Source organism: Cherax quadricarinatus, chromosome 34, assembly GCF_038502225.1.
Source record: "Cherax quadricarinatus isolate ZL_2023a chromosome 34, ASM3850222v1, whole genome shotgun sequence".
Taxonomy (NCBI): Eukaryota; Metazoa; Arthropoda; class Malacostraca; order Decapoda; family Parastacidae; genus Cherax; species Cherax quadricarinatus.
The window spans coordinates 3,530,488-3,557,993 of NC_091325.1; the positions used below are offsets into that span (position 1 = coordinate 3,530,488).

The 27,506-nt window shown below is 37.5% G+C and overlaps 1 protein-coding gene across 1 annotated transcript; it reads right to left on the reverse strand.

The window, feature by feature from the left end:
* Positions 1-341: 341 nt before the first annotated feature.
* On the reverse strand, positions 342-25,324 carry LOC128693717 (transmembrane protein 39A). The gene is made up of 11 exons (XM_070091250.1): positions 25,128-25,324; positions 20,801-20,906; positions 20,326-20,527; positions 18,094-18,233; positions 17,260-17,358; positions 16,754-16,857; positions 14,683-14,695; positions 14,236-14,263; positions 9,132-9,229; positions 6,062-6,269; positions 342-892 (listed from the first exon to the last, which is right to left on the reverse strand). Exons 2-11 carry the CDS (start codon positions 20,875-20,877, stop codon positions 659-661), a joined length of 1,203 nt encoding a protein of 400 aa, XP_069947351.1. The 5' UTR covers positions 20,878-20,906; positions 25,128-25,324; the 3' UTR covers positions 342-658.
* Positions 25,325-27,506: the final 2,182 nt, after the last annotated feature.

Genomic DNA, 27,506 nt, shown 5'->3' on the forward strand with positions numbered 1-27,506 from the left:
GCTTGGACTTCCAGCAGGCATGCGTGAGCGTGTTTGATAGGAGTGAATGGAGACAAATGGTTTTTAATACTTGACGTGCTGTTGGAGTGTGAGCAAAGTAACATTTATGAAGGGGTTCAGGGAAACCGGCAGGCCGGACTTGAGTCCTGGAGATGGGAAGTACAGTGCCTGCACTCTGAAGGAGGGGTGTTAATGTTGCAGTTTAAAAACTGTAGTGTAAAGCACCCTTCTGGCAAGACAGTGATGGAGTGAATGATGGTGAAAGTTTTTCTTTTTCGGGCCACCCTGCCTTGGTGGGAATCGGCCAGTGTGATAATAAAAATTGTCTTGCCAGATCACTCTAACATTACATCAGTTGTCATACATTACATTCAATATTTTCTTTCATCTGAATGATCTCAAAGTAAAAATAAATGAATTAAGTGTGACTCTGATTAAACCCATTACCATGTTGGTTATAACTTACTTCTAATCTAGCAATGGCACTTTATTTCTTTTATTACTTGCTTACATCTAACATATAACGTACAATACACGCTTATATACACAGAATGCTCTTACAAACAAAATATTTTAAAAATTATTTTCCCAAAACACAAAATACGTTTTGCCGAACATTCAACGGTATTTGTTGCACATAGTATTTTCATATCATTTTTTAGTTCAAAACTCTTTCCTGGAGCTGTTGTTCCTGTTGATAAACTTTTCTAAGTACTAAATAGTCTCTCAGGAGGTAATAAAGCGCTGCATATGATGCTGATAAAACAAGAGCCGTTGCCAGTAACTGATGCCATTGATGCAAGGAGGCCAGCAGTACCAGGTGAAGCAGAACACAACACACGCACACCCACACCAACACCAATACTGGCCGAGAAGGGTCGCAGAAGATTGCCTGAATGGAAGGAGAAACTTCTTATTAATATACTGTAATAATAAAATATCTGGGGCACATTCATGTACATGTATATACACCCATCTGAGTTCTCTTTTATTTTCTTAATAGCGCCTGTTCTTATTCCTTCCATTTCCATGGGAAAATGGAAGAGAATCCTCCCTCTGTAAGTTATGCATGTCATGGGGGGTTAGTAACCCCTTCTCCTGTATAAATTACTAAATGTAAAAAGAAGAAAAGCTTTTGTTTCTTCTTTTCCAGGTAGCCCTGCCTCAGTGGGAGACAATCAGTGCATTAAAGAATAAAAAATAATGCTGTAATATTTATTATATGAGGGATCCCCAATGTATGATTGCCAGAGTTATAAACATCACCACTTGTGAATGAAATCCACAAGAAAAAAAGGTCTTCAAAGCACCAATTAGTAGTTATAAACATTTTTTATCCTAGGTAGTAGGTTGGTAAACAGCAACCGCCCAGGGAGGTACTACCGTCCTGCCAAGTGAGTGTAAAACGAAAGCCTGTAATTGTTTTACATGATGGTAGGATTGCTGGTGTCTTTTGTCTGTCTCATAAACATGCAAGATTTCAGGTATGTCTTGCTACTTCTACTTGCACTTAGGTCACACTACACATACATGTACAAGCATATATATACACACCCCTCTGGGTATTCTTCTATTTTCTTTCTAGTTCTTGTTCTTGTTTATTTCCTCTTATCTCCATGGGGAAGTGGAACAGAATTCTTCCTCCGTAAGCCATGCGTGTTGTAAGAGGCGACTAAAATGCCGGGAGCAAGGGGCTAGTAACCCCTTCTCCCAAATAAATTACTAAATTTAAAAGAGAGACTTTGATTTTTTCTTTTTGGGCCACCCTGCCTTGGTGGGATACGGCCGGTGTGTTGAAAGAAAGAAAGAACATGTATGTATAGTGTGACCTAAGTGTAAGCAGAAGTAGCAAGATGTACCTAAAATCTTGCATGCTTATGAGACAGAAAACAAGGACACCAGCAATCCATTATGTAAAACAATTGCAGGCTTTCATTTTAAACTCACTTGGCGGAACAGTAGTACCTCTCTGGGCAGTTGCTGACAGTAGTACCTCTCTGGGTGGTTGCTGTCTACCAACCTACCACCGCAGGACGGTAGTACCTCTTTGGGCGGTTGCTGTCTACCAAACTACTACCACAGGACAGTAGTACCTCCCTGGGTGGTTGCTGTCTACCAACCTACTACCACAGGACAGTAGTACCTCTCTGGGTGGTTGCTGTCTACCAACCTACTACCGCAAGATGGTAGTACCTCTCTGGGCTGTTGCTGTCTACCAACCTACTACCACAGGATGGTAGTACCTCTCTGGGCTGTTGCTGTCTACCAACCTACTACTGCAGGATGGTAGTACCTCTCTGGGCTGTTGCTGTCTACCAACCTACTACCTAGAAGCTATAAACATGTATGACACAAAACCATCCACTGTTACTATTTTTCTATAAGAAAAAATCAGAGTTATGAACAACTCATCTGTAATATAAACCCCAAGAACCAAACATGTTTGTTAGATGGAGATCCACTATATTATAAAAAAGGTTGACATATAGTGTTGGAGTGGTTGGTATTTTTGTTTAATAAATGTATGAAAGAGGGGAAGGTTCCTAGGGATTGGCAGAGAGCATGTATAGTCCCTTTATATAAAGGGAAGGGGGACAAAAGAGATTGTAAAAATTATAGAGGAATAAGTTTACTGAGTATACCAGGAAAAGTGTACGGTAGGGTTATAATTGAAAGAATTAGAGGTAAGACAGAATGTAGGATTGCGGATGAGCAAGGAGGTTTTAGAGTGGGTAGGGGATGTGTAGATCAAGTGTTTACATTGAAGCATATATGTGAACAGTATTTAGATAAAGGTAGGGAAGTTTTTATTGCATTTATGGATTTAGAAAAGGCATATGATAGAGTGGATAGGGGAGCAATGTGGCAGATGTTGCAAGTATATGGAATAGGTGGTAAGTTACTAAATGCTGTAAAGAGTTTTTATGAGGATAGTGAGGCTCAGGTTAGGGTGTGTAGAAGAGAGGGAGACTACTTCCCGGTAAAAGTAGGTCTTAGACAGGGATGTGTAATGTCACCATGGTTGTTTAATATATTTATAGATGGGGTTGTAAAAGAAGTAAATGCTAGGGTGTTCGGGAGAGGGGTGGGATTAAATTATGGGGAATCAAATACAAAATGGGAATTGACACAGTTGCTTTTTGCTGATGATACTGTGCTTATGGGAGATTCTAAAGAAAAATTGCAAAGGTTAGTGGATGAGTTTGGGAGTGTGTGTAAAGGTAGAAAGTTGAAAGTGAACATAGAAAAGAGTAAGGTGATGAGGGTATCAAATGATTTAGATAAAGAAAAATTGGATATCAAATTGGGGAGGAGGAGTATGGAAGAAGTGAATGTTTTCAGATACTTGGGAGTTGACGTGTCGGCGGATGGATTTATGAAGGATGAGGTTAATCATAGAATTGATGAGGGAAAAAAGGTGAGTGGTGCATTGAGGTATATGTGGAGACAAAAAACATTATCTATGGAGGCAAAGAAGGGAATGTATGAAAGTATAGTAGTACCAACACTCTTATATGGGTGTGAAGCTTGGGTTGTGAATGCAGCAGCGAGGAGGCGGTTGGAGGCAGTGGAGATGTCCTGTCTAAGGGCAATGTGTGGTGTAAATATTATGCAGAAAATTCGGAGTGTGGAAATTAGGAGAAGGTGTGGAGTTAATAAAAGTATTAGTCAGAGGGCTGAAGAGGGGTTGTTGAGGTGGTTTGGTCATTTAGAGAGAATGGATCAAAGTAGAATGACATGGAGAGCATTTAAATCTGTAGGGGAAGGAAGGCGGGGTAGGGGTCGTCCTCGAAAAGGTTGGAAGGAAGGGGTAAGGGAGGTTTTGTGGGCGAGGGGCTTGGACTTCCAGCAGGCGTGCGTGAGCGTGTTAGATAGGAGTGAATGGAGACGAATGGTATTTGGGACCTGACGATCTGTTGGAGTGTGAGCAGGGTAATATTTAGTGAAGGGATTCAGGGAAACCGGTTATTTTTATATAGCCGGACTTGAGTCCTGGAAATGGGAAGTACAATGCCTGCACTCTAAAGGAGGGGTTCGGGATATTGGCAGTTTGGAGGGATATGTTGTGTATCTTTATACGTAAATGCTTCTAGCTGTTGTATTCTGAGCACCTCTGCAAAAACAGTGATTATGTGTGAGTGAGGTGAAAGAGTTGAATGATGATGAAAGTATTTTCTTTTTGGGGATTTTCTTTCTTTTTGGGTCACCCTGCCTCGGTGGGAGACGACCGACTTGTTAAAAAAAAAAAAAGCAATTCACTGTTTTTCACAGTGGTTATTTTCCCTATTATGATATCACCTGTATATATATAACCCGCAAATAAAAGAGAGAAGCTTACGACGACGTTTCGGTCCGACTTGGACCATTGACAAAGTCACACTAACCAGAAGTGGAGCAGGATGGCTATATATAGGCAGGAAGAGGTAGTAGTAGTCAGTAGTAGTAGTAGTAGTACTAGTAGTACAAGAAGTATATAATACCGACAAGATGAAATTAAGACACATGCGCAACACCCGGGCATCCCTATCGTAGAGTTTCGCCATCCAGCCAGCCACTGGATGGCGAAACGTCCACAACAAAGACAACCAGACGCCGCACATGTGTCTTAATTTCATCAGTAGTTGTAGTAGTAGTAGTAGTAGAAGAGGTAGTAGTAGTGGTAGTGGTAGAAGTGGGAAATAAGGAGGATGAGCCAATCAAATACAAAGGAAGGGGAGCACTGCAAGGGAGCTAGGTGCTCACAGAGGGAGAGCAAGCACACAGAGGTGGGTGAAAGGGGAAGTGGTGAAATAAATAAAGAAGGAATAGAAACATGAGACAAAAGAAAGACAACCCAGAGGAGAAAAAGGAAAGATGAAAGGGGAAGAAGAAAAAGAAAAAGGAAAAAAAAAAGAAAAAATGAGGAGTCAGGTTAAGTCACGGGTGTTCTGAAGTTTGGAGCATTTTACAATGTAGTGGGAGAGGAAGGCATCTACAGAGACGAAGCCAGGGCTAAGGTTCATACAAGGAAAGTTGTGTATTAGAGAGGATTCAACTAGACGGCGACTGTTCGAGTTGGAAGTAGGGAAGACAGTTTTAGCAGAAGACCAGTCAATAGGATGGCTATGATCTCTGACGTGACAGAAAAGAGCATTGTTAGTGTCGGCAAGCCTAACACTATTTTTGTGCTCCCTAAGTCTGTCAGAAAGAGATCGACCAGTTTCTCCGAAGTATTGAAGAGGACAGGAGGAGCAAGAAATAGAGTAGACACCAGGAACATCTGTAGAGGGAGGAGAGGTATGAACGAGATTAGTGCGAAGAGTGTTAGTCTGGCGGAAGGTAAGCTTGATGTCTAAGGGACGGAGAGAATTGTTGAGATTAGAAAGACCGGAAATGTAGGGAAGGCAGAGGACAGAAGAGTTCCCAGGGGTAGAGAGTTTGGGAGAGAACAAATTACGTTTAGCACGTGAGAGGGCAGAATCTATGAAATGGGAAGGGTAGCCAAGACGAAAAAACGAATTGTGAAGAGTGGAAATTTCTGCTGGAAGGAACTGAGGATCACAGATGCGGAGGGCACGGAGAAAGATGGAGATAAGAACACTTTTCTTGACAGGGGAAGCATGATAGGAAAAGTAGTGAATGTACATGCCGCTGTGCATAGGTTTTCGGTAAACGGAAACCTGTATCTGAGCGGTGGACATGGACATCAAGGAAAGGAAGCAAGGAATTCAGCTTTAAACTTAATGGAAGGGGCAAGATTATTAAGAGCTTCAAGAAAAGGTTGGAAGAGACCGGAGTCATGAGGCCAATGAGCAAAGATGTCATCCACATAGCGGAGCAAGAGTGAAGGTTGCACATCGATGGTAGGAAGAACAGTCTCGAAGTATTCCATGTAAAGGTTAGCAAGGACAGGAGAGAGAGCAGATGACACGAAACCGTTGAACAAGGTCAAAGTCAGGAGGACAGAGGTCGGAGAGAGTCCTTAGTTCCAGTCACGGTATTGTGCCTTTTTTGTTATTTATAACTGCAGTGTATGTTTTTATTTACCTGCAGTGTCATGAACAAGCTTATCATGACTTACATATAACCTGGCATGAGTAGTGTTGCCAGGTTCTGCAGCATTGGTGATGCCCTCGGCTCGGTACAGTTCCCGATTGTGTTTCACCAAAGCTCCTTGTGGCCACGACATTGAACTGGACCAAGGATTGTAAGGTGCGTGAGCTGACCGCCCTTCAACTCGAGCCCATCCTCCAAGATGCATTGATGCTCGGTGAAGAATATCACAGTACCTGCAAGAATTTAGGTCAAGAGTCATGAAATCGTTATAACACAATTGTAAACAAACCACAGAATGGGTGGGATTTGAACCCATTGTAAGTGAATGAATTTGACGACTCACTCACCATGGTTCAAACCCCACCTGTGCCATGGTTCATTTACAAGATTTAGTGTGCAGGATGGAATAATAATATTTTCAAATAAAATTTGAGGCAAAGAGAGAAAATCAGTTAAATAAATTGGTCAAGAAATAAACAGTAGCAGCTCACACACCATATTTGTGGGAGCACTGCTCACAGTAGAAAAAAAACAGCCAAAAATATTTTCTAAAATGAGTATAAGAATTTACTGAACCACATAAAAATTACTGAGGATTTTGTACAGAATGTTGATACTGCATTACTGTAACTAGATACATGCAGGCCCCACTTCACAGTGCTTCACTTTATGGGAGTTTGCTAATACAACAGTTTTTCATTTATACCCATTCTCCATTTATTCAGACTTCCTACAATAAATATATTTACCACTCACTATAGGCTAAGGACAAAAATATTTTAATGTAAGCAATATGTGTACTGTATATGTATTTTTTAGGCCTAGCTCTATTGCTCACTTAACCCCTTGACTGTCGCAACCCCCAATCCTGAGGTGTCTCCTGGTGTCGCAAAATTTAAAAAAAAAAAAAAAATTTCTTATGGAATGATAGAGAATCTTTTCCCGATTGTAATGACACAAAAAAATGAAATTTGATGGAAAACTGATGGAATTACGCTCTCGCGACGTTAGCAACCTTGGTGATATTTACAAATCGGCGATTTCGCCCACTTTGAGCCCTATTTTCAGCTAATTCCATTGTTCCAGTCAACCTAACTCATAGCTATTTCTCTAGAACTCCATTTTTTCTATCGATTGAGTACAAGAAACTGCCCATTTACCGATTTCAACTACCCAATAACGTGGTCAGAAATTTGCAATTTGGCCAATTTCACGAAAATTAAAAAATATGACAATTTCAATATAAGGTCCAGAATGAACAATGCAGACATTCCTGGCTCTAAAATAACATTTTCTTTGTTCATCAGTCACATCTCCAGGCCCCTCTAATATTACTCTTGCTTTCTATTTTGAATTTTTATTTAAACAAAAAATAGAATTTACTGTTATGCAGACTACTGCGATATTGTAATAATTGTACAAATAATGTCAACCCATTCATGACTGCATATTTGAATGGCTAGTTGGACATTTATTAGACAATGACATCATTTGTTTACTTTTGAACATCAGCAAAAATCAAACATTTCTCCTACTTTGAGCTTCATTTCCAGGTTCTTTTCATAATAAAACCAATCAAAATCACTTCTATTTCTATAATATGTTTTCCATTCTATCAAATGAGACCAAGAAAACAAGAACACAACCATAAATACTATACGAAAATAGACCACAAAGTCGGCATTTTAATTAAAAAAACAGTCAGAGTTTTTTTTTCTCATTATGCACTGCGTACTCCAGGATTTTTTTTATATGGCGCGCACTGACCACACAGACCCATTCTCTCACATGTGGGCCTACCAGCTTTCTCCTGCTTGATTTGAAGCCGCTAAAATTTATGAGTATACATACGTCAAACACGGTACCTCGTAAGACGTATATATATGACCAAAACAGTCAAAGGGTTAATACAGGCACCACCCGACTTACAACCAAGCTTGGTTCCGACCAACCGGTCATAAGTCAAAATGGACCTAAGTCGAACCTTAGAAAATTGCCAATAGGGGTACTTAAAGATTAAATCTTAGTCTTGTAAAGCATGTTTCAGTGTCCCTTCCCTATTACATAAGAATATAAGAAAGGAGGAACACTGCAGTAGGCTTGTTGGCCCAAACTGGGCATGCCTTCTCAAATCCATCCATCCATATACATTTGCTCAACCTATTTTTTATGCTACCCAAGCCATAGCTTTAGTAACCTTTCTTTCTCATGTACCAGCTGACTTTTCCACCACATGTATAACTATTACTACAACTACTACTACTACCTCTACTTGTGTGGGCGAAACTATGTCAGTAAAGGCTCATATTATACTGCTGCATCTGACCGTGCATCTGGAAGCCCTGCTGCCAGAAGCACGGTCGTAAGTCGAGTTGTCGTATCTCGCTCAGGTTTAAGTCAGATGGTGAGTGTATATGATAGTGTAAACATGTTATCAAGATTTTATATGCATTTGAAAGTGAAAAAAGGCTATGATTCACCTTACAACAGTAGCCCTGGAATCTAACCTGCTAAATATGCGAGGCCCTACAGTAGCCCAGAGCCTAATCTGCTGTATAAGCAGGGCCCTATAGTAGCGTGGAACCTCACCTGCTGTACAAGCAGGGTCCTACAGTAGCCCAGAACCTCACCTACTGTATAAGCAGGGCCCTACAGTAGCCCAGAACCTAACCTGCTGTATAACCAGGGTCCACCTGTACCATACACCAATAGTTTTAAATTTCAACCATTTTCTACTTAGATAGAGTGACTCAAAGTAGACACCATAATTTATTCATCATAATTCATTCAACTGTTGTCTTGTCAAGAAGTGTGTGGGCATCACAAGTCAAATCTTCAATAAGTCATTGCTTGAGATACCCTGGAGAAGATAGTTATCACAGGAAAAACTGTCCAGACTACAGCAACCTATTCTAGCTTACTCAAAGTGCTCTATATTTCATTGAATATTATATACAAAGTAACCCCTTCTCCTGTATAAATTACTAAATATGAAAAGAAGAAAAATTTTAGAGTTTTCTTCTTTTTCGAGTCGCCTTGTCCGAGTGGGAGACAGACAGAACATTGAAAAAAAAAATTATATACAAAATGCTTACCTTGCAGGGTAACAGTAGAGTAGATGCCATATAAAGCATGTACTTGTCACAAATACAATATGAAATGAAACCCATGGAACATCATAATACAATGGACTCTGCAATACAAATTTAAATGAGCATGTGATGTATGATGTAAATTAAAGAAAAATATAAGTTGTCTAAAGCAGAACCATTTTTTTTTTTTTTTCAACAAGTCGGCCGTCTCCCACCGAGGCAGGGTGACCCAAAAAAGAAAGAAAATCCCCAAAAAGAAAATACTTTCATCATCATTCAACACTTTCACCACACTCGCACATTATCACTGTTTTTGCAGAGGTGCTCAGAATACAACAGTCTAGAAGCATACACATATAAAGATACACAACATATCCCTCCAAACTGCCAATATCCCAAACCCCTCCTTTAAAGTGCAGGCATTGTACTTCCCATTTCCAGGACTCAAGTCCGACTATATGAAAATAACCGGTTTCCCTGAATCCCTTCACTAAATATTACCCTGCTCACACTCCAACAGATCGTCAGGTCCCAAGTACCATTCGTCTCCATTCACTCCTATCTAACACGCTCACGCACGCTTGCTGGAAGTCCAAGCCCCTTACCCACAAAACCTCCTTTACCCCCTCTCTCCAACCCTTTCGAGGACGACCCCTACCCCGCCTTCCTTCCCCTATAGATTTATATGCTTTCCATGTCATTCTACTTTGATCCATTCTCTCTAAATGACCAAACCACCTCAACAACCCCTCTTCTGCCCTCTGACTAATACTTTTATTAACTCCACACCTTCTCCTAATTTCCACACTCCGAATTTTCTGCATAATATTTACACCACACATTGCCCTTAAACAGGACATCTCCACTGCCTCCAACCGTCTCCTCGCTGCTGCATTTACCACCCAAGCTTCACACCCATATAAGAGTGTTGGTACTACTATACTTTCATACATTCCCTTCTTTGCCTCCATAGATAACGTTTTTTGACTCCACATATACCTCAACGCACCACTCACCTTTTTTCCCTCATCAATTCTATGATTAACCTCATCCTTCATAAATCCATCCGCCGACACGTCAACTCCCAAGTATCTGAAAACATTCACTTCTTCCATACTCCTCCTCCCCAATTTGATATCCAATTTTTCTTTATCTAAATCATTTGACACCCTCATCACCTTACTCTTTTCTATGTTCACTTTCAACTTTCTACCTTTACACACATTCCCAAACTCATCCACTAACCTTTGCAATTTTTCTTTAGAATCTCCCATAAGCACAGTATCATCAGCAAAAAGTAACTGTGTCAATTCCCATTTTGAATTTGATTCCCCATAATTTAATCCCACCCCTCTCCCAAACACCCTAGCATTTACTTCCTTTACAACCCCATCTATAAATATATTAAACAACCATGGTGACATTACACATCCCTGTCTAAGACCTACTTTTACCGGGAAGTAGTCTCCCTCTCTTCTACACACCCTAACCTGAGCCTCACTATCCTCATAAAAACTCTTTACAGCATTTAATAACTTACCACCTATTCCATATACTTGCAACATCTGCCACATTGCTCCTCTATCCACTCTATCATATGCCTTTTCTAAATCCATAAATGCAATAAAAACTTCCCTATCTTTATCTAAATACTGTTCACATATATGCTTCAATGTAAACACCTGATCTACACATCCCCTACCCACTCTAAAACCTCCTTGCTCATCCGCAATCCTACATTCTGTCTTACCTCTAATTCTTTCAATTATAACCCTACCGTACACTTTTCCTGGTATACTCAGTAAGCTTATTCCTCTATAATTTTTACAGTCTCTTTTGTCCCCTTTCCCTTTATATAAAGGGACTATACATGCTCTCTGCCAATCCCTAGGTACCTTCCCCTCTTTCATACATTTATTAAACAAAAGTACCAACCACTCCAACACTATATCCCCCCCTGCTTTTAACATTTCTGTCATGATCCCATCAGTTCCAGCTGCTTTACCCCCTTTCATTTTACGTAATGCCTCACGTACCTCCCCCACACTTACATTCTGCTCTTCTTCACTCCTAAAAGATGGTATACCTCCCTGACCAGTGCATGAAATTACTGCCTCTGTTTCTTCCTTAACATTTAAAAGTTCCTCAAAATATTCTCGCCATCTACCCAATACCTCCATCTCCCCATCTACTAACTCCCCTACTCTGTTTTTAACTGACAAATCCATATTTTCCCTAGGCTTTCTTAACTTGTTTAACTCACTCCAAAATTTTTTCTTATTTTCATTAAAATTTCTTGACAGTGCCTCTCCCACTCTATCATCTGCTCTCCTTTTGCACTCTCTCACCACTCTCTTTACCTTTCTTTTACTCTCCATATACTCTGCTCTTCTTATAACACTTCTGCTTTGTAAAAACCTCTCATAAGCTACCTTTTTCTCTTTTATCACACCCTTTACTTCATCATTCCACCAATCACTCCTCTTTCCTCCTGCCCCCACCCTCCTATAACCACAAACTTCTGCCCCACATTCTAATACTGCATTTTTAAAACTATTCCAACCCTCTTCAACCCCCCCACTACTCATCTTTGCACTAGCCCACCTTTCTGCCAATAGTCGCTTATATCTCACCCGAACTTCCTCCTCCCTTAGTTTATACACTTTCACCTCCCTCTTACTTGTTGTTGCCACCTTCCTCTTTTCCCATCTACCTCTTACTCTAACTGTAGCTACAACTAAATAATGATCCGATATATCAGTTGCCCCTCTATAAACATGTACATCCTGGAGCCTACCCATCAACCTTTTATCCACCAATACATAATCTAATAAACTACTTTCATTACGTGCTACATCATACCTTGTATATTTATTTATCCTCTTTTTCATAAAATATGTATTACTTATTACCAAATTTCTTTCTACACATAGCTCAATTAAAGGCTCCCCATTTACATTTACCCCTGGCACCCCAAATTTACCTACTACTCCCTCCATAACATTTTTACCCACTTTAGCATTGAAATCCCCAACCACCATTACTCTCACACTTGATTCAAAACTCCCCACGCATTCACTCAACATTTCCCAAAATCTCTCTCTCTCCTCTACACTTCTCTCTTCTCCAGGTGCATACACGCTTATTATAACCCACTTTTCACATCCAATCTTTATTTTACTCCACATAATCCTTGAATTAATACATTTATAGTCCCTCTTTTCCTGCCATAGCTTATCCTTCAACATTATTGCTACTCCTTCTTTAGCTCTAACTCTATTTGAAACCCCTGACCTAATCCCATTTATTCCTCTCCACTGAAACTCTCCCACCCCCTTCAGCTTTGTTTCACTTAAAGCCAGGACATCCAGCTTCTTCTCATTCATAACATCCACAATCATCTCTTTCTTATCATCTGCACAACATCCACGCACATTCAGACTTCCCACTTTGACAATTTTCTTCTTCTTATTCTTTTTAGTAATCTTTACAGGAAAAGGGGTTACTAGCCCATTGTTCCCGGCATTTTAGTTGACTTTTACAACACGCATGGCTTACGGAGGAAAGATTCTTATTCCACTTCCCCATGGATATAAAAGGAAAATTAATAAGACCAAGAACTATTAAGATAAAATCAAAGAAAACTCAGATGAGTGTGTATAAATAAATGTGTACATGTATGTGTAGTGTGACCTAAGTGTAAGTAGAAGTAGCAAGACATGCCTGTAATCTTGCATATTTATGAGACAGACAAAAGACATCAGCAATCCTACCATCATGTAAAACAATCACAGGCTTTCGTTTTACACTCACTTGGCAGGACGGTAGTACCTCCCTGGGTGGTTGCTGTCTACCAACCTACTATATATATAAATATATATATAAATATATATATATATATATATATATATATATATATTTATATATATATATATCCTAGGTAGTAGGTTGGTAGACAGCAACCGCCCAGGGAGGTACTACCATCCTGCCAAGTGAGTGTAAAACGAAAGCCTGTAATTGTTTTACATGATGGTAGGATTGCTGGTGTCCTTTTTTCTGTCTCATAAACATGCAAGATTTCAGGTACGTCTTGCTACTTCTACTTACACTTAGGTCACACTACACATACATGTACAAGCATATATATACACACCCCTCTGGGTTTTCTTCTATTTTCTTTCTAGTTCTTGTTCTTGTTTATTTCCTCTTATCTCCATGGGGAAGTGGAACAGAATTCTTCCTCCGTAAGCCATGCGTGTTGTAAGAGGCGACTAAAATGCCGGGAGCAAGGGGCTAGTAACCTCTTCTCCTGTATATATTACTAAATGTAAAAGGAGAAACTTTCGTTTTTCCTTTTGGGCCACCCCGCCTCGGTGGGATACGGCCGGTGTGTTGAAAGAAAGAAAGATGTATGTGTAGTGTGACCTAAGTGTAAGTAGAAGTAGCAAGACATACCTGTAATCTTGCATATTTATGAGACAGAAAAAAGGACACCAGCAATCCTACCATCATGTAAAACAATTACAGGCTTTCGTTTTACACTCACTTGGCAGGACGGTAGTACCTCCCTGGGTGGTTGCTGTCTACCAACCTACTACCTACGTATCAAAGAATCTCCGAGAAACCGGTTGTAAGTCGAAATGGTCGTAAGTCGAACTTTACTACTGAATATCAACAAAACATTTTTGTAATGACTTTATTTTATTGTTTTATTTTGGTATTTCATGTTTCACTTTACTTTTTATGTTGTTAGTACTGTATTTTATACTGTAAGGCTTAGGATAAACACTGTGTACAACACAAATAGTTGTTTATTTCCCAAAAATTTGGCATAAAAAACATGGTCGTAAGTCGAGTGGTCGTAAGTCGAGCAGGTCGTAAGTCGGATGGTAGGTGTATATGCATATAATAACCAATTTATTGCAATTTCCTTCTCTTTGTTTTGCTCAACTTTCCAACTCATGACACATTAATAAATCCTAAAAGATTTGAGAAGTGGGAGAGAAGAAAGGCTTGACACTACTTCTAGGCCTCAAACATTGGATAATCCAAAGCCCCACAGTTTCAAGCATTACAGATTGAAGAGATTCAACTATGCTACACGTACCTGCAAAACAAAAGCATAGAACATGCAGCTGAAGGGTAGCAAGCAAGTAAGTGAGAGCCAAAACTTTTCAATTACAGTGGAAGACAGAGACGAGAGAATGACAAGTGAGAAATAAGTACTTGATACACTTTTTTTTCAACAAAGAGGCTGTATCCCACCAAGGCAGGGTGACCTAATAAGAAAATGAAAGTTTTTCTTTTTAAATTTAGTAATTCATACAGGAGAAGGGGTTACTAGTCTCTTGCTCCCGGCATTTCAGTCACCTCTTACGACACGCATGGCTTACGGAAGAAGAATTCTGTTCCACTTCCCCATGGAGATAAGAGGAAATAAAGGAGAACAAGCACTATTAAGAAAATAGAAGAAAACCCAGATGGGTGTGTATATATATATGTGTACATGCATGTGTAGTGTGACCTAAGTGTAACAAGTAGCAGCAAGATATACCTGTTATCCCGCACTGATACAAAATAAGAGCAAAAACATTATAACATACAAACATAGTGTGATTTCATATATGTAAAAACACATGACAGGTATGGAAAATATGTGACAATGAGGTCACATGTGTAATACAGAGGTCACTTGATTAGACAATCTAAAAGGCAATATGGTGAATAAGAGAAATTTCTGATAAACAGTAAGCTTTTAAATGTGAAAAAAAAAGAGAGGTAGCTAAATGAACAATACAGATCCTCCCCGACTTATGTCCAAGTTCTGTTCTGACAGATCGGCCAGATCTCAAAATGGAGGGATGTGGGAATTATGTTAGCATGGCTTGTAGAAGTTGTATACTGGTACAGCATTCTTTTAACCTAATAAATTTCTGTCTTTGTGGCATTTATGGATTTGGAAAAGGCGTATGACAGGGTGGATAGGGGGGCAATGTGGCAGATGTTGCAAGTGTATGGTGTAGGAGGTAGGTTACTGAAAGCAGTGAAGAGTTTTTACGAGGATAGTGAGGCTCAAGTTAGAGTATGTAGGAAAGAGGGAAATTTTTTCCCAGTAAAAGTAGGCCTTAGACAAGGATGTGTGATGTCACCGTGGTTGTTTAATATATTTATAGATGGGGTTGTAAGAGAAGTAAATGCGAGGGTCTTGGCAAGAGGCGTGGAGTTAAAAGATAAAGAATCACACACAAAGTGGGAGTTGTCACAGCTGCTCTTTGCTGATGACACTGTGCTCTTGGGAGATTCTGAAGAGAAGTTGCAGAGATTGGTAGATGAATTTGGTAGGGTGTGCAAAAGAAGAAAATTAAAGGTGAATACAGGAAAGAGTAAGGTTATGAGGATAACAAAAAGATTAGGTGATGAAAGATTGAATATCAGATTGGAGGGAGAGAGTATGGAGGAGGTGAATGTATTCAGATATTTGGGAGTGGACGTGTCAGCGGATGGGTCTATGAAAGATGAGGTGAATCATAGAATTGATGAGGGGAAAAGAGTGAGTGGTGCACTTAGGAGTCTGTGGAGACAAAGAACTTTGTCCTTGGAGGCAAAGAGGGGAATGTATGAGAGTATAGTTTTACCAATGCTCTTATATGGGTGTGAAGCATGGGTGATGAATGTTGCAGCGAGGAGAAGGCTGGAGGCAGTGGAGATGTCATGTCTGAGGGCAATGTGTGGTGTGAATATAATGCAGAGAATTCGTAGTTTGGAAGTTAAGAGGAGGTGCGGGATTACCAAAACTGTTGTCCAGAGGGCTGAGGAAGGGTTGTTGAGGTGGTTCGGACATGTAGAGAGAATGGAGCAAAACAGAATGACTTCAAGAGTGTATCAGTCTGTAGTGGAAGGAAGGCGGGGTAGGGGTTGGCCTAGGAAAGGCTGGAGAGAGGGGGTAAAGGAGGTTTTGTGTGCGAGGGGCTTGGACTTCCAGCAGGCATGCGTGAGCGTGTTTGATAGGAGTGAATGGAGACAAATGGTTTTTAATACTTGACGTGCTGTTGGAGTGTGAGCAAAGTAACATTTATGAAGGGGTTCAGGGAAACCGGCAGGCCGGACTTGAGTCCTGGAGATGGGAAGTACAGTGCCTGCACTCTGAAGGAGGGGTGTTAATGTTGCAGTTTAAAAACTGTAGTGTAAAGCACCCTTCTGGCAAGACAGTGATGGAGTGAATGATGGTGAAAGTTTTTCTTTTTCGGGCCACCCTGCCTTGGTGAGAATCGGCCAGTGTGATAATAAAAATATATAAATAAATTTCTGTCATATTGATCTCATTTTTTATCACCTGCTTTATTACCTTAAGCTTCATTACTCACAAACTGATGTTCCTTATTTATAATGTCTATATTTACATACATATATATATACTATATATATTTTTTTTAATTTACAGTGTATTCGGTCGTATGTGCGGATAAGCATAAGTCACATGGGTCGGAAGTTGGGGGGGACCTGTGGTAAAATTTTAAAAGTATGCATTAACACTTCAATTACTAAATTTAAAAAGAAAAACTTTCATTTCTCTTTTTAGGTCACCCTATCTTGGTGGGATAAAGCCTATGCCACTGTGTACTCACCTTGCCTGGACTTGATACCTTCTTCCTTGTAATATAAAGGAACTGGGATAACCTCTAAGAAGGATGTGATCTCCATGTCAAATATGAAGACATAAAACACAAGTCTGCAAAACAAAACAAAGAATCATTTGCCTAACACTTATAATATTTATACACAACACTAAGTACAATATGTCTGAGTATGTGCAGCAGTTGAGTATTTTATGACGTATACTTCAATTTTTACATTTAAATCGTATAGATGAGAAAAAATATCTTTCATAATTTAAATAAATATTTTAGCTAATGTTTGACAGATGCCCATATGGGAACATTAAAAGGAGTAACAATATAAAGAAGAAAAGACAGTAACAAATAAAAATGATAGATAAGACTAGAAGACAGTCCATGCATTTTATTTCCCAATTATATTAGGTAAAATCAAATCAGGCCCAAAATTTAAAACAGAAAATCATGAAATAAACTGGCAAATAAACATGTTGAGTAGACGAGGTTGCTTTACTCACGGGTATCCAAGAGCCAGTATCTTGATGTAAGTGAGAGCATCACTGATGGTGTACAGACAAAAGCCAAGGAGTGTTGCAATGATACATACAAACACCACTCTGATGGAAAAAAACAACCTCTTACAAAATGTTGATTCAGATGAGAGCAAAAGCTGCAAAATATTATAAATAATACACAGGTGCTTCTCGACTCACGATGGAGTTACATCCAGACGAAGTCATCGTGAGGCGAAAATATCATAAGTCGATTATGAATATGATATGCTAAATGAATAAGCAAATAAATAACTACTGTCACTGAATAAGTAAATAAAAAATAATTACTATAACTAACTAAATACCAGCATTGAAAAGTAACTGAATGAATACAAGTTACAGACTTGCCACCTTCATGCTGAGTAATTATCTTAAGTTTCATTTCCAAAGTAATTGCTTTTTGCATCATTGTAGTCAAAACATTGTTAGCCAAAACACTGTTAATCAAACCATCATAAGTCGAGGAACACCAGTACAGTGTACAGGGTAGCTCGAAGTCTGGCTCCAAACAGTATAATAGCTTTGAAGAGAAAAATAGGAAATTCTGCTTAGGTCATTGTTTCTGTCTTTTAAGGAACTTTCATGAAAACGTTTGTCCAATAGCATTCAGTTTTAATAACTAAATTAAATGCAAATTGTATATTAGTGAATATCACGATGTCATTTCCTTTTACTTAGTTGGATGACTTAAATTTTCTTAAACCTTTCTTTTCAAAATTCATAACATGAAAGTCCACATATAATACTATTAGGTATCTAGGCAAATTTGTATTTAACGGCAAGGACAAGTTAACTTACCGAGCTACAGAGAGAGACGATTTCCAGAGAGACTGGTGAAGACATCTGGTAATGACTAACTTGAGGATGCTCCAGCCCCACCTCCGGGTCAGTGTCACCACAATAAACCACACTACACTTCCATCGATCAGGTACAGATTCTATGTACAAAGAGGATAGTACATACAATGATCAAAATTTCAAATGAGGTATAGTATTACATCTTTCTTATTTTGGATCAAATTACTGTAACTTTTTCTTGCTTTATCCCATTCTCAAAATTTTTTTAAGAAAACAATGATCTTGTGAGCTTCAATCACTACACACAGCTAAAATAAAAATCCTAGATTTAAAAAAAAAAGCTCATTGGACTTTCCAACCCAGACATTTTCCTTTGGTTCTGCTATATTCTAAATTTTTGTAGCAAAGCCATTAGATACATATTTAAGGGATTAAATTATGGGGAATTAAATACAAAATGGGAAGTGACACATTTACTTTTTGCTGATGATACTGTGCTTATGGGAGATTCTAAAGAAAAATTGCAAAGTTTAGTGGACGAGTTTGGGAGTGTGAAAAGGTAGAAAGTTGAAAGTGGACATAGAAAAGAGTAAGGTGATGAGGGTATCAAATGATTTAGATAAAGAAAAATTTGATATCAAATTGGGAAGGAGGAGTATGGAAGAAGTGAATGTTTTCAGATACTTGGGAGTTGACGTGTCGGCGGATGGATTTATGAGGGATGAGGTTAATCATAGAACTGATAAGAGAAAAAAGGTGAGTGGTGCATTGAGGTATATGTGGAGACAAAAAACATTATCTATGGAGGCAAAGAAGGGAATGTATGAAAGTATAGTAGTATCAACACTCTTATATGGGTGTGAAGCTTGGGCTGTGAATGCAGCAGCAAGGAGGCAGTTGGAGGCAGTGGTGATATCCTGTCTACGGGCAATGTGTGGTGTAAATATTATGCAGAAAATTCGGAATGTGGAAATTAGGAGAAGGTGTGGAGTTAATAAAAGTATTAGTCAGAGGGCTGAAGAGGGGTTGTTGAGGTGGTTTGGTCATTTAGAGAGAATGGATCAAAGTAGAATGACATGGAGAGTATTTAATTCTGTAGGGGAAGGAAGGCTGGGTAGGGATCGTCCTTGAAAAGGTTGGAGGGAAGGGGTAAGGGAGGTTTTGTGGGCGAGGGGTTTGGACTTCCAGCAGGCGTGCGTGAGCGTGTTAGATAGGAGTGAATCGAGACAAATGGTATGTGGGACCTGACGATCTGTTGGAGTGTGAGCAGGGTAATATTTAGTGAAGGGATTCAGGGAAACCGGTTATTTTTATATAGCCGGTCTTGAGTCCTGGAAATGGGAAGTACAATGCCTGCACTCTAAAGGAGGTGTTCGAGATATTGGCAGTTTAGAGGGATATGTTGTGTATCTTTATACGTATGTATGTGCTTCTAAGCTGTTGTGTTCTGAGCACCTCTGCAAAAACAGTGATTATGTGTGAGTGAGGTGAAAGAGTTGAATGATAATGAAAGTATTTTCTTTTTGAGGATTTTCTTACTCTTTGGGTCACCCTGCCTTGGTGGGAGATGGCCGACTTGTTGAAAAAAAAAAGAAAACCTATGTGAATTTTCTGTCAGTAGCCTGGCTGCAAGAGCAGTTTTTGTCTTTCTATTGACAGACAAGATGACCCACACGGGTTTAGTGCTTCAAGTATAGACCAAAACATCATCATAAGCTTCCTTTCCTAAGTGCGGGTCATTTGTAAATTGTTCAAACTACAGCATTGTAATTTTTAGACTTTACATACAGCAATTTTTCCCAGATGCATAAACTAACAATAACAACACACATGGCTCCTGCAAAGTACGCACTGGGACAAATAACGGTCACAGAAATAAAAACTGAAAACTTTAATGAGTCAAAAAGATATATGAGAGAGAATTTCTTAATAGGGTGAGTGGAATGTGACTGAAGAAGTACAGCAAGGGAAACTAATTCCCTACAAGAATTCATATCTAACTACAGCACAGTGAGAGAAAAATCAGTAGTGTTAAGGATCAACTAATGCACAATGCAGGGACCCAAGAGCTGGAGCTCAACTTGCTCCCTGTAGAGACAATTAGACAAATACGCATAAATAAATGAAATAAATACCGTATTAAATATGGAATAATTTTCTGTACCTCTTAAAGTAAACAGAGTTCCCTATTACATCTCTGGTATTATTAAACATATATGTTGCTTTATATACCATGGCATATTTGGTGTGAGAGTGTGGCAGCCAGAAGACAGTGCGATAGATATTCAGGTATTGAAGTGCAAGAGACATAAGGCTAAACACCAACATCAATGTCTCAAATCCCAACTCAGAGATGCGAGGAATATCCGGAATAGTCAAGTGCTTAGGAAGTGTGATGGGCATCAGAGGAGGCCCTTCTTCTGCATGCCCTAATCTGCATTAAAAAAAGGAATATAAAATTTAAGAATCGTAATTAATACAAATTTTTGTAGTTTTTTATTAAACCAAACAAACCTATTAGCCCATTTTTTTAAATACTGTAAAAGAATAAGCAGTTAACTTTAACTTATTAGTAGTGTCTCTAAATATTATTAAAGTATATGATTACAGAATATGTCTTCTCATCCAAGAGCATGTATCACATGATTATAGCATATGCTCTACAGAACAGCTTTTTCATCCAAGGGCCATCAAGAGTATCACTAACCTCTTTAACTCATGATCTAGGAGTGCCACAGGCTTGGGTGGTGGAGCACGGGAAGTGTTGCGTCGTCCTCCTGCCATTGTTTCTCTTCTGTCGATCCGTCACACTTCTACCACATTAAATTTGTATCATGAGATATGAATACACTCCTGTGACAAAGTATCTGTGAAATGTTGTAACTGAAAGTTTAAATAACATTTGGGAAATGTCAGGATGAGGTACAATTTCACACATATTTTAATAATAATAATATTTTTTTTTTTATTAACACATTGGCCGTTTCCCACCAAGGCAGGGTGGCCCAAAAAAAAGAAAAACTTTCATCATCATTCACTCCATCACAGTCTTGTCAGAGGTATGCCTACACTACAGTTATAAAACTGCAACATTAACACCCCTCTTTATAATAATAATAATAATAATAATAATAATAATAATAATAATAATAATAATAACAATAATAATAATAATCTTTACTTTAACAAGTACATGTACAAGGTATGCAGACCACATCTGACTTTAATGACATACTATTATACAGAAAGTCCCTTGTTATGCAAAGCATTTCGGGCAAATTAAGAAGAATTTTTGGAAAAAGGGTGATTAAATAAATACATAAACTTCAAACACAAAAAAATAACCATCACACACATTCATCACATACAAAAAAAAAAATAATAAACAATTATTTTCAAAACCAAGTTATAGTAAGTGCTTTAACCATTGGATTTTTTTTTTAAATTATATATGACAAATTATTGAAGAAAGGACAACACAAGCATTTATAAATTAGTAATTAAAAGAAAAATTACTGTCAATTATATTAAATAACAGGAAGACATAGAGTACGTATTCTCAGAGTCTGAAAGTTCTTTATTATTGAGCTTGGACTTACACTTGAAAGTTTAAGTTAGAGCTTGGACTTACACTTGAAAGTTTAAGTTAGAGCTTGGACTTACACTTGAAAGTTTAAGTTAGAGCTTGGACTTACACTTGAAAGTTTAAGTTAGAGCTTGGACTTACACCTGAAAGGTCAGCCAGAGAGAACTGTGACTGTGACTGATAACTATGGCAGAGCAAGGTGCCCACAATAATAATAATAATAATAATAATAATAATAATAATAATAATAATAATAATAATAATTTTTATTTCTACAAGTACATAATAAAACTTATGCAGACTTATATGATAAATAATGAAGATGGGATATGGCCATTATCTCCCTTCAACTGTAGCTACAAATAGTTAACAAAAAACATGTAAAAAAATATTCAATCAGGATTGGTGGCTGACTTTCCCAAAACACCCTACAAAATTCTCAACATGAAAATAAAAAAAACATGCTATTCATTGACCCCAAAGGAAATAGGTTACTTTGGCTGACATTCTTGGGTTATTCTGGATAATTTACAGTGTGTATGATAATTGTACTTATGTGTACCTGTACCTAAATATACTTACTTATCCCAATCAGAATGCAGCGAGATTGCAAATATTTATGCTAGGCTCATGTTGTTTGTAGGATTGTATGGTCTCAGTGGTTTTGACCATCATGAATTTTCACTCTCTTCCCATAAGGCGGGCTAAAACAACACGGGTTCGATCCCCTGGCTAGCTGCAGTTTGTTACTGATTAAATAAATAGTAACCTTGCAGAGAAATAAACTTACTTTGTTTTGTGTAAAGTAAAAGGACACAAGTGCAACTAATGTGACATTTATTGTGGCAACGTTTCGCTCTCCAGGAGCTTTATCAAGCCATTACAAACAATACATGGACACAGAGGGTATATAAAGGTTCAGAGTGAGGTGAATACTAGTGAGGTACCATTTCGATGTTCACTAGTGGTAGTAGTAGTAGTAGTAGTGACAAAAGTAGAGCAATTAATTCGTACATGAGTAAAAGGATATAAAAGCTATTACTTGGGTAACATAAAAATAGGTTGGACAAATATAAACTGGAATGAGGCAGCTTGTTTCAGTGTTCACTCTCTGTGCTTTGTGTAGTATAACAGGAGAGACTATGTGATGGCAGGGTTTACTGTTTTCAGGAGGATTCTTGCTAAGACTTCGGAGATGGTGAAGCTGCCGTTGTTTTGTTTAATTGTATTCGAAACAGCGATCAGTGCTGATTCGAGGCACTTGCGTCTGCGGAAATTAGTTTCTTTGATCACTAATTGGGTGTCTCTGAATTTCATGAGATGATTGGAGGAATTTCGGTGTTGTACACAGGCGTTGTTCAGGTTATCGTTCCTACATGCGTAAATGTGTTCATTGAGGCGGGTGTCGAGGTTTCTGGCTGTTTCACCTACGTAAATCTTGTCACAGCCTCCACAGGGTATAGTGTAAACTCCTGCATTGACTGGTTCGTGGTGCTTGGATTTTGTCCTGGTTATATCCTTTATTGAAGTGCTAGAAGCGATGGCGACTCTGGTGTTAGCTTGTGAAAGTGCTTTCGAGACGTTCAGTGCAACCTGACTGTTGGGAAGAATTATAACAGTCAGGTTGCACTGAACGTCTCGAAAGCACTTTCACAAGCTAACACCAGAGTCGCCATCGCTTCTAGCACTTCAATAAAGGATATAACCAGGACAAAATCCAAGCACCACGAACCAGTCAATGCAGGAGTTTACACTATACCCTGTGGAGGCTGTGACAAAATTTACGTAGGTGAAACAGCCAGAAACCTCGACACCCGCCTCAATGAACACATTTACGCATGTAGGAACGATAACCTGAACAACGCCTGTGTACAACACCGAAATTCCTCCAATCATCTCATGAAATTCAGAGACGCCCAATTAGTGATCAAAGAAACTAATTTCCGCAGACGCAAGTGCCTCGAATCAGCACTGATCGCTGTTTCGAATACAATTAAACAAAACAACGGCAGCTTCACCATCTCCGAAGTCTTAGCAAGAATCCTCCTGAAAACAGTAAACCCTGCCATCACATAGTCTCTCCTGTTATACTACACAAAGCACAGAGAGTGAACACTGAAACAAGCTGCCTCATTCCAGTTTATATTTGTCCAACCTATTTTTATGTTACCCAAGTAATAGCTTTTATATCCTTTTACTCATGTACGAATTAATTGCTCTACTTTTGTCACTACTACTACTACTACTACCACTAGTGAACATCGAAATGGTACCTCACTAGTATTCACCTCACTCTGAACCTTTATATACCCTCTGTGTCCATGTATTGTTTGTAATGGCTTGATAAAGCTCCTGGAGAGCGAAACGTTGCCACAATAAATGTCACATTAGTTGCACTTGTGTCCTTTTACTTTACATATTGTCGGTAATTCTACCAACTTTATTACTTTGTTTTGTTTTGTTTAAATACCACTTGTTCGTGGTTACAATAATACACGCATATACATTAGCATTAGTACAATTACCGACAGTATGTTAATATGTTTAAAGGAGAGGTTTGGGATATTGGCGGTTTGGAGTGACTGAGCGCAAAGACAGTGATTATGTATGAGTGATGGTTAAAGTGTTGAATAATGATAAAAGTTTTTTCCTTTTTTTCTTTTTTGGTCACCCTGCGTCGGTGAGAAACAGCTGACGTATTAAAAAAAAGTCAGGAAAAAGAACACAAGTGCAACTAATGCGACATTTTATTGTGGAAACGTTTCGCTTTCCAGGAACTTTATCAAGCATACATACATACCAATCATTCTCGTACATATATTTTCATTGAAGGTTTATTTAGGTACAGGTACATAATAAGTACAATTACCATGCATACTGTAAATTACCCACGATAACCCAAAAATATCAAACAATGTGACTTATTTCCACTGGAGTTCTTGACTTACTTCCACTGAGGTCCATTAGGATAATTTATTTACATACACATATAATAATAATATAACAATATCTTTATTTCTACATATATAAGGTATTCAAACCACAGCTAACATTAATAACATATTATACAGAAAGCCGCTTGTTATGCAGAGTATTTCGGGCATTTAAGGTAAATTTTGTCCCAGGATGCGACCCACGCCAGTCGACTAACACCCGGGTACCCATATTACTGATGGACAAACGTAGACAACAGGTGTAAGGAAACACACCCAATGTTTCCACCCTTGCCGGGAATCAAACCCGGACCATCAGAATTTGAAACAATTATTATTATTATTATCAAAAAGAAGCATTAAGCTACAAGGGCTATACAGCGTGAATTTGAAACAAGAGCTTTGCCTACCAGGCCACATAGTAACATTTATACATGTAAGTTATCCCCCTCCTAAGATAACTGCACAAAAAAATTGCAGAAAAGGTGATTTCCATTTCCCTCTATTTCTATTACCATATAAGCAACATGAAGTCCAAAATCTATAGGGAAATTATGATGCACAGGACAATATGGCCTCCATACCCAACAAAATTTGGCAAAGGAGTGCAAAATGATGTGAGTAATAACACTTCTTGGGGCGAGAAAAACTCTCCTTCACAAAGGGTTTGTTGTTGTTGTTGTTGGGTTGAAAGGTTATGACGGTCTTAGGGCTCTGTGATGGGTTGTAAGATCAAGACGGTCCTAGGATCGTGTGATGGGTTGAAAGATTATGACGGTCTTAGGGTCGTGTGAACCATTAGGAGGATGGAGATAAAGGGGATGTTTATCTTATTACTTGCTAACTCACTTACTTACTTTGTAATTTACTGATTTACTTGTTAATTTACTTACTAATTTACTTATTAACTTACTAATTTACTTATTAACTTATTTATTTGCTTACTAATTTACTTATTTATATACTCACTTATATACTTACAAACATTTATTTATTAACTTACTTATTTACTTATAAACTCATTTACTTGCTAACTTATTTATGTACTAGCTTATTTACTTACTAACTTACTTATTTACATACTAACTTATTTACTAACATTTATTTGCTAACTTACTAATTTACTAATTTAATACACTAATTTACTTATTTGCTAACTTATTTACTTACTTATTTTCTAATTTACTTATTTACTAACTTAATTATTTGCTATTTATTTACTAACTTGCTTATTTACTAGCTTACTTATTTACTAACTTGTTTACTTACTTATTTTCTAACTTATTTACTAACTTAGTTGCTAACTTACTTGCTTACTTACTAACTTACTTATTTACTTACTCACTTACTTATTTACTTGCTTATTTACTTATTTAATAACTTACTTATTTACTAACTTACTTATCAACTAACCTATTTACTTACTTATTTTCTAACTTACTCATTTACTAACTTATTTTCTAATTTACTTATTTACTAACTTACTTGTGCTAACTTATTTACTGACTTATTTTCTAACTTACTTATTTACTAACTTACTTGCTAACTTACTTGCTTACTTACTTATTTACTTACTAACTTACTTATTTACTTATTTATTACTTACTTATTTACTAACTTGCTTATTTGCTAACTTACTTATTCACTAACTTACATATTTACTTACTACTTACTTATTAACCAACTAACTTACTTATTTACTTCCTTATTTATTTACTAACTTACTTATAAACTTACTAAGTTTTTTACTTTCATATTTAATTACTAACTTACTTATTGACTAACTAACTTACTTATTAACTAACTTATTAACTAACTTACTTATTAACTAATTTATTAACTAACTTCCTTATTCACTAACTTACTTATTTACTTACTTATTAACTAACTTTCTTATTAACTAACTTGCTGATTCACTAACTTACATATTTACTTACTAACTTACTTATTAATTAACTAACTTATTAACTAGCTGATTCACTAACTTACATATTTACTTACTAACTTACTTATTAACTAGCTAACTTATTAACTAACTTATTAACTAGCTGATTCACTTACTTACATATTTACTTACTAACTTACTTATTAACTAGCTAACTTATTAACTAACTTATTAACTAGCTGATTCACTTACTTACATATTTACTTACTAACTTACTTATTAACTAGCTAACTTATTAACTAACTTGCTGATTCACTAACTTACATATTTACTTACTAACTTACTTATTAACTAGCTAACTTATTAACTAACTAACTTGCTGATTCACTAACTTACATATTTACTTACTAACTTACTTATTAACTAACTAACTTATTAACTAACTAACTTGCCGATTCACTAGCTTACATATTTACTTACTAACTTACTTATTAACTAACTAACTTATTAACTAACTAACTTGCTGATTCACTAGCTTACATATTTACTTACTAACTTACTTATTAACTAACTAACTTATTAACTAACTAACTTGCCGATTCACTAACTTACATATTTACTTACTAACTTACTTATTAACTAACTAACTTATTAACTAACTAACTTGCTGATTCACTTACATATTTACTTACTAACTTACTTATTAACTAACTTATTAACTAACTTGCTGATTCACTAACTTACATATTTACTTACTAACTTACTTATTAACTAACTTATTAACTAACTAACTTGCTGATTCACTTACATATTTACTAACTTACTTATTAACTAACTTATTAACTAACTAACTTGCTGATTCACTAACTTACATATTTACTTACTAACTTACTTATTAACTAACTAACTTATTAACTAACTAACTTGCTGATTCACTTACTTACATATTTACTTACTAACTTATTAACTAACTAACTAACTAACTAAGTTATTAACTAAGTTAGCATGG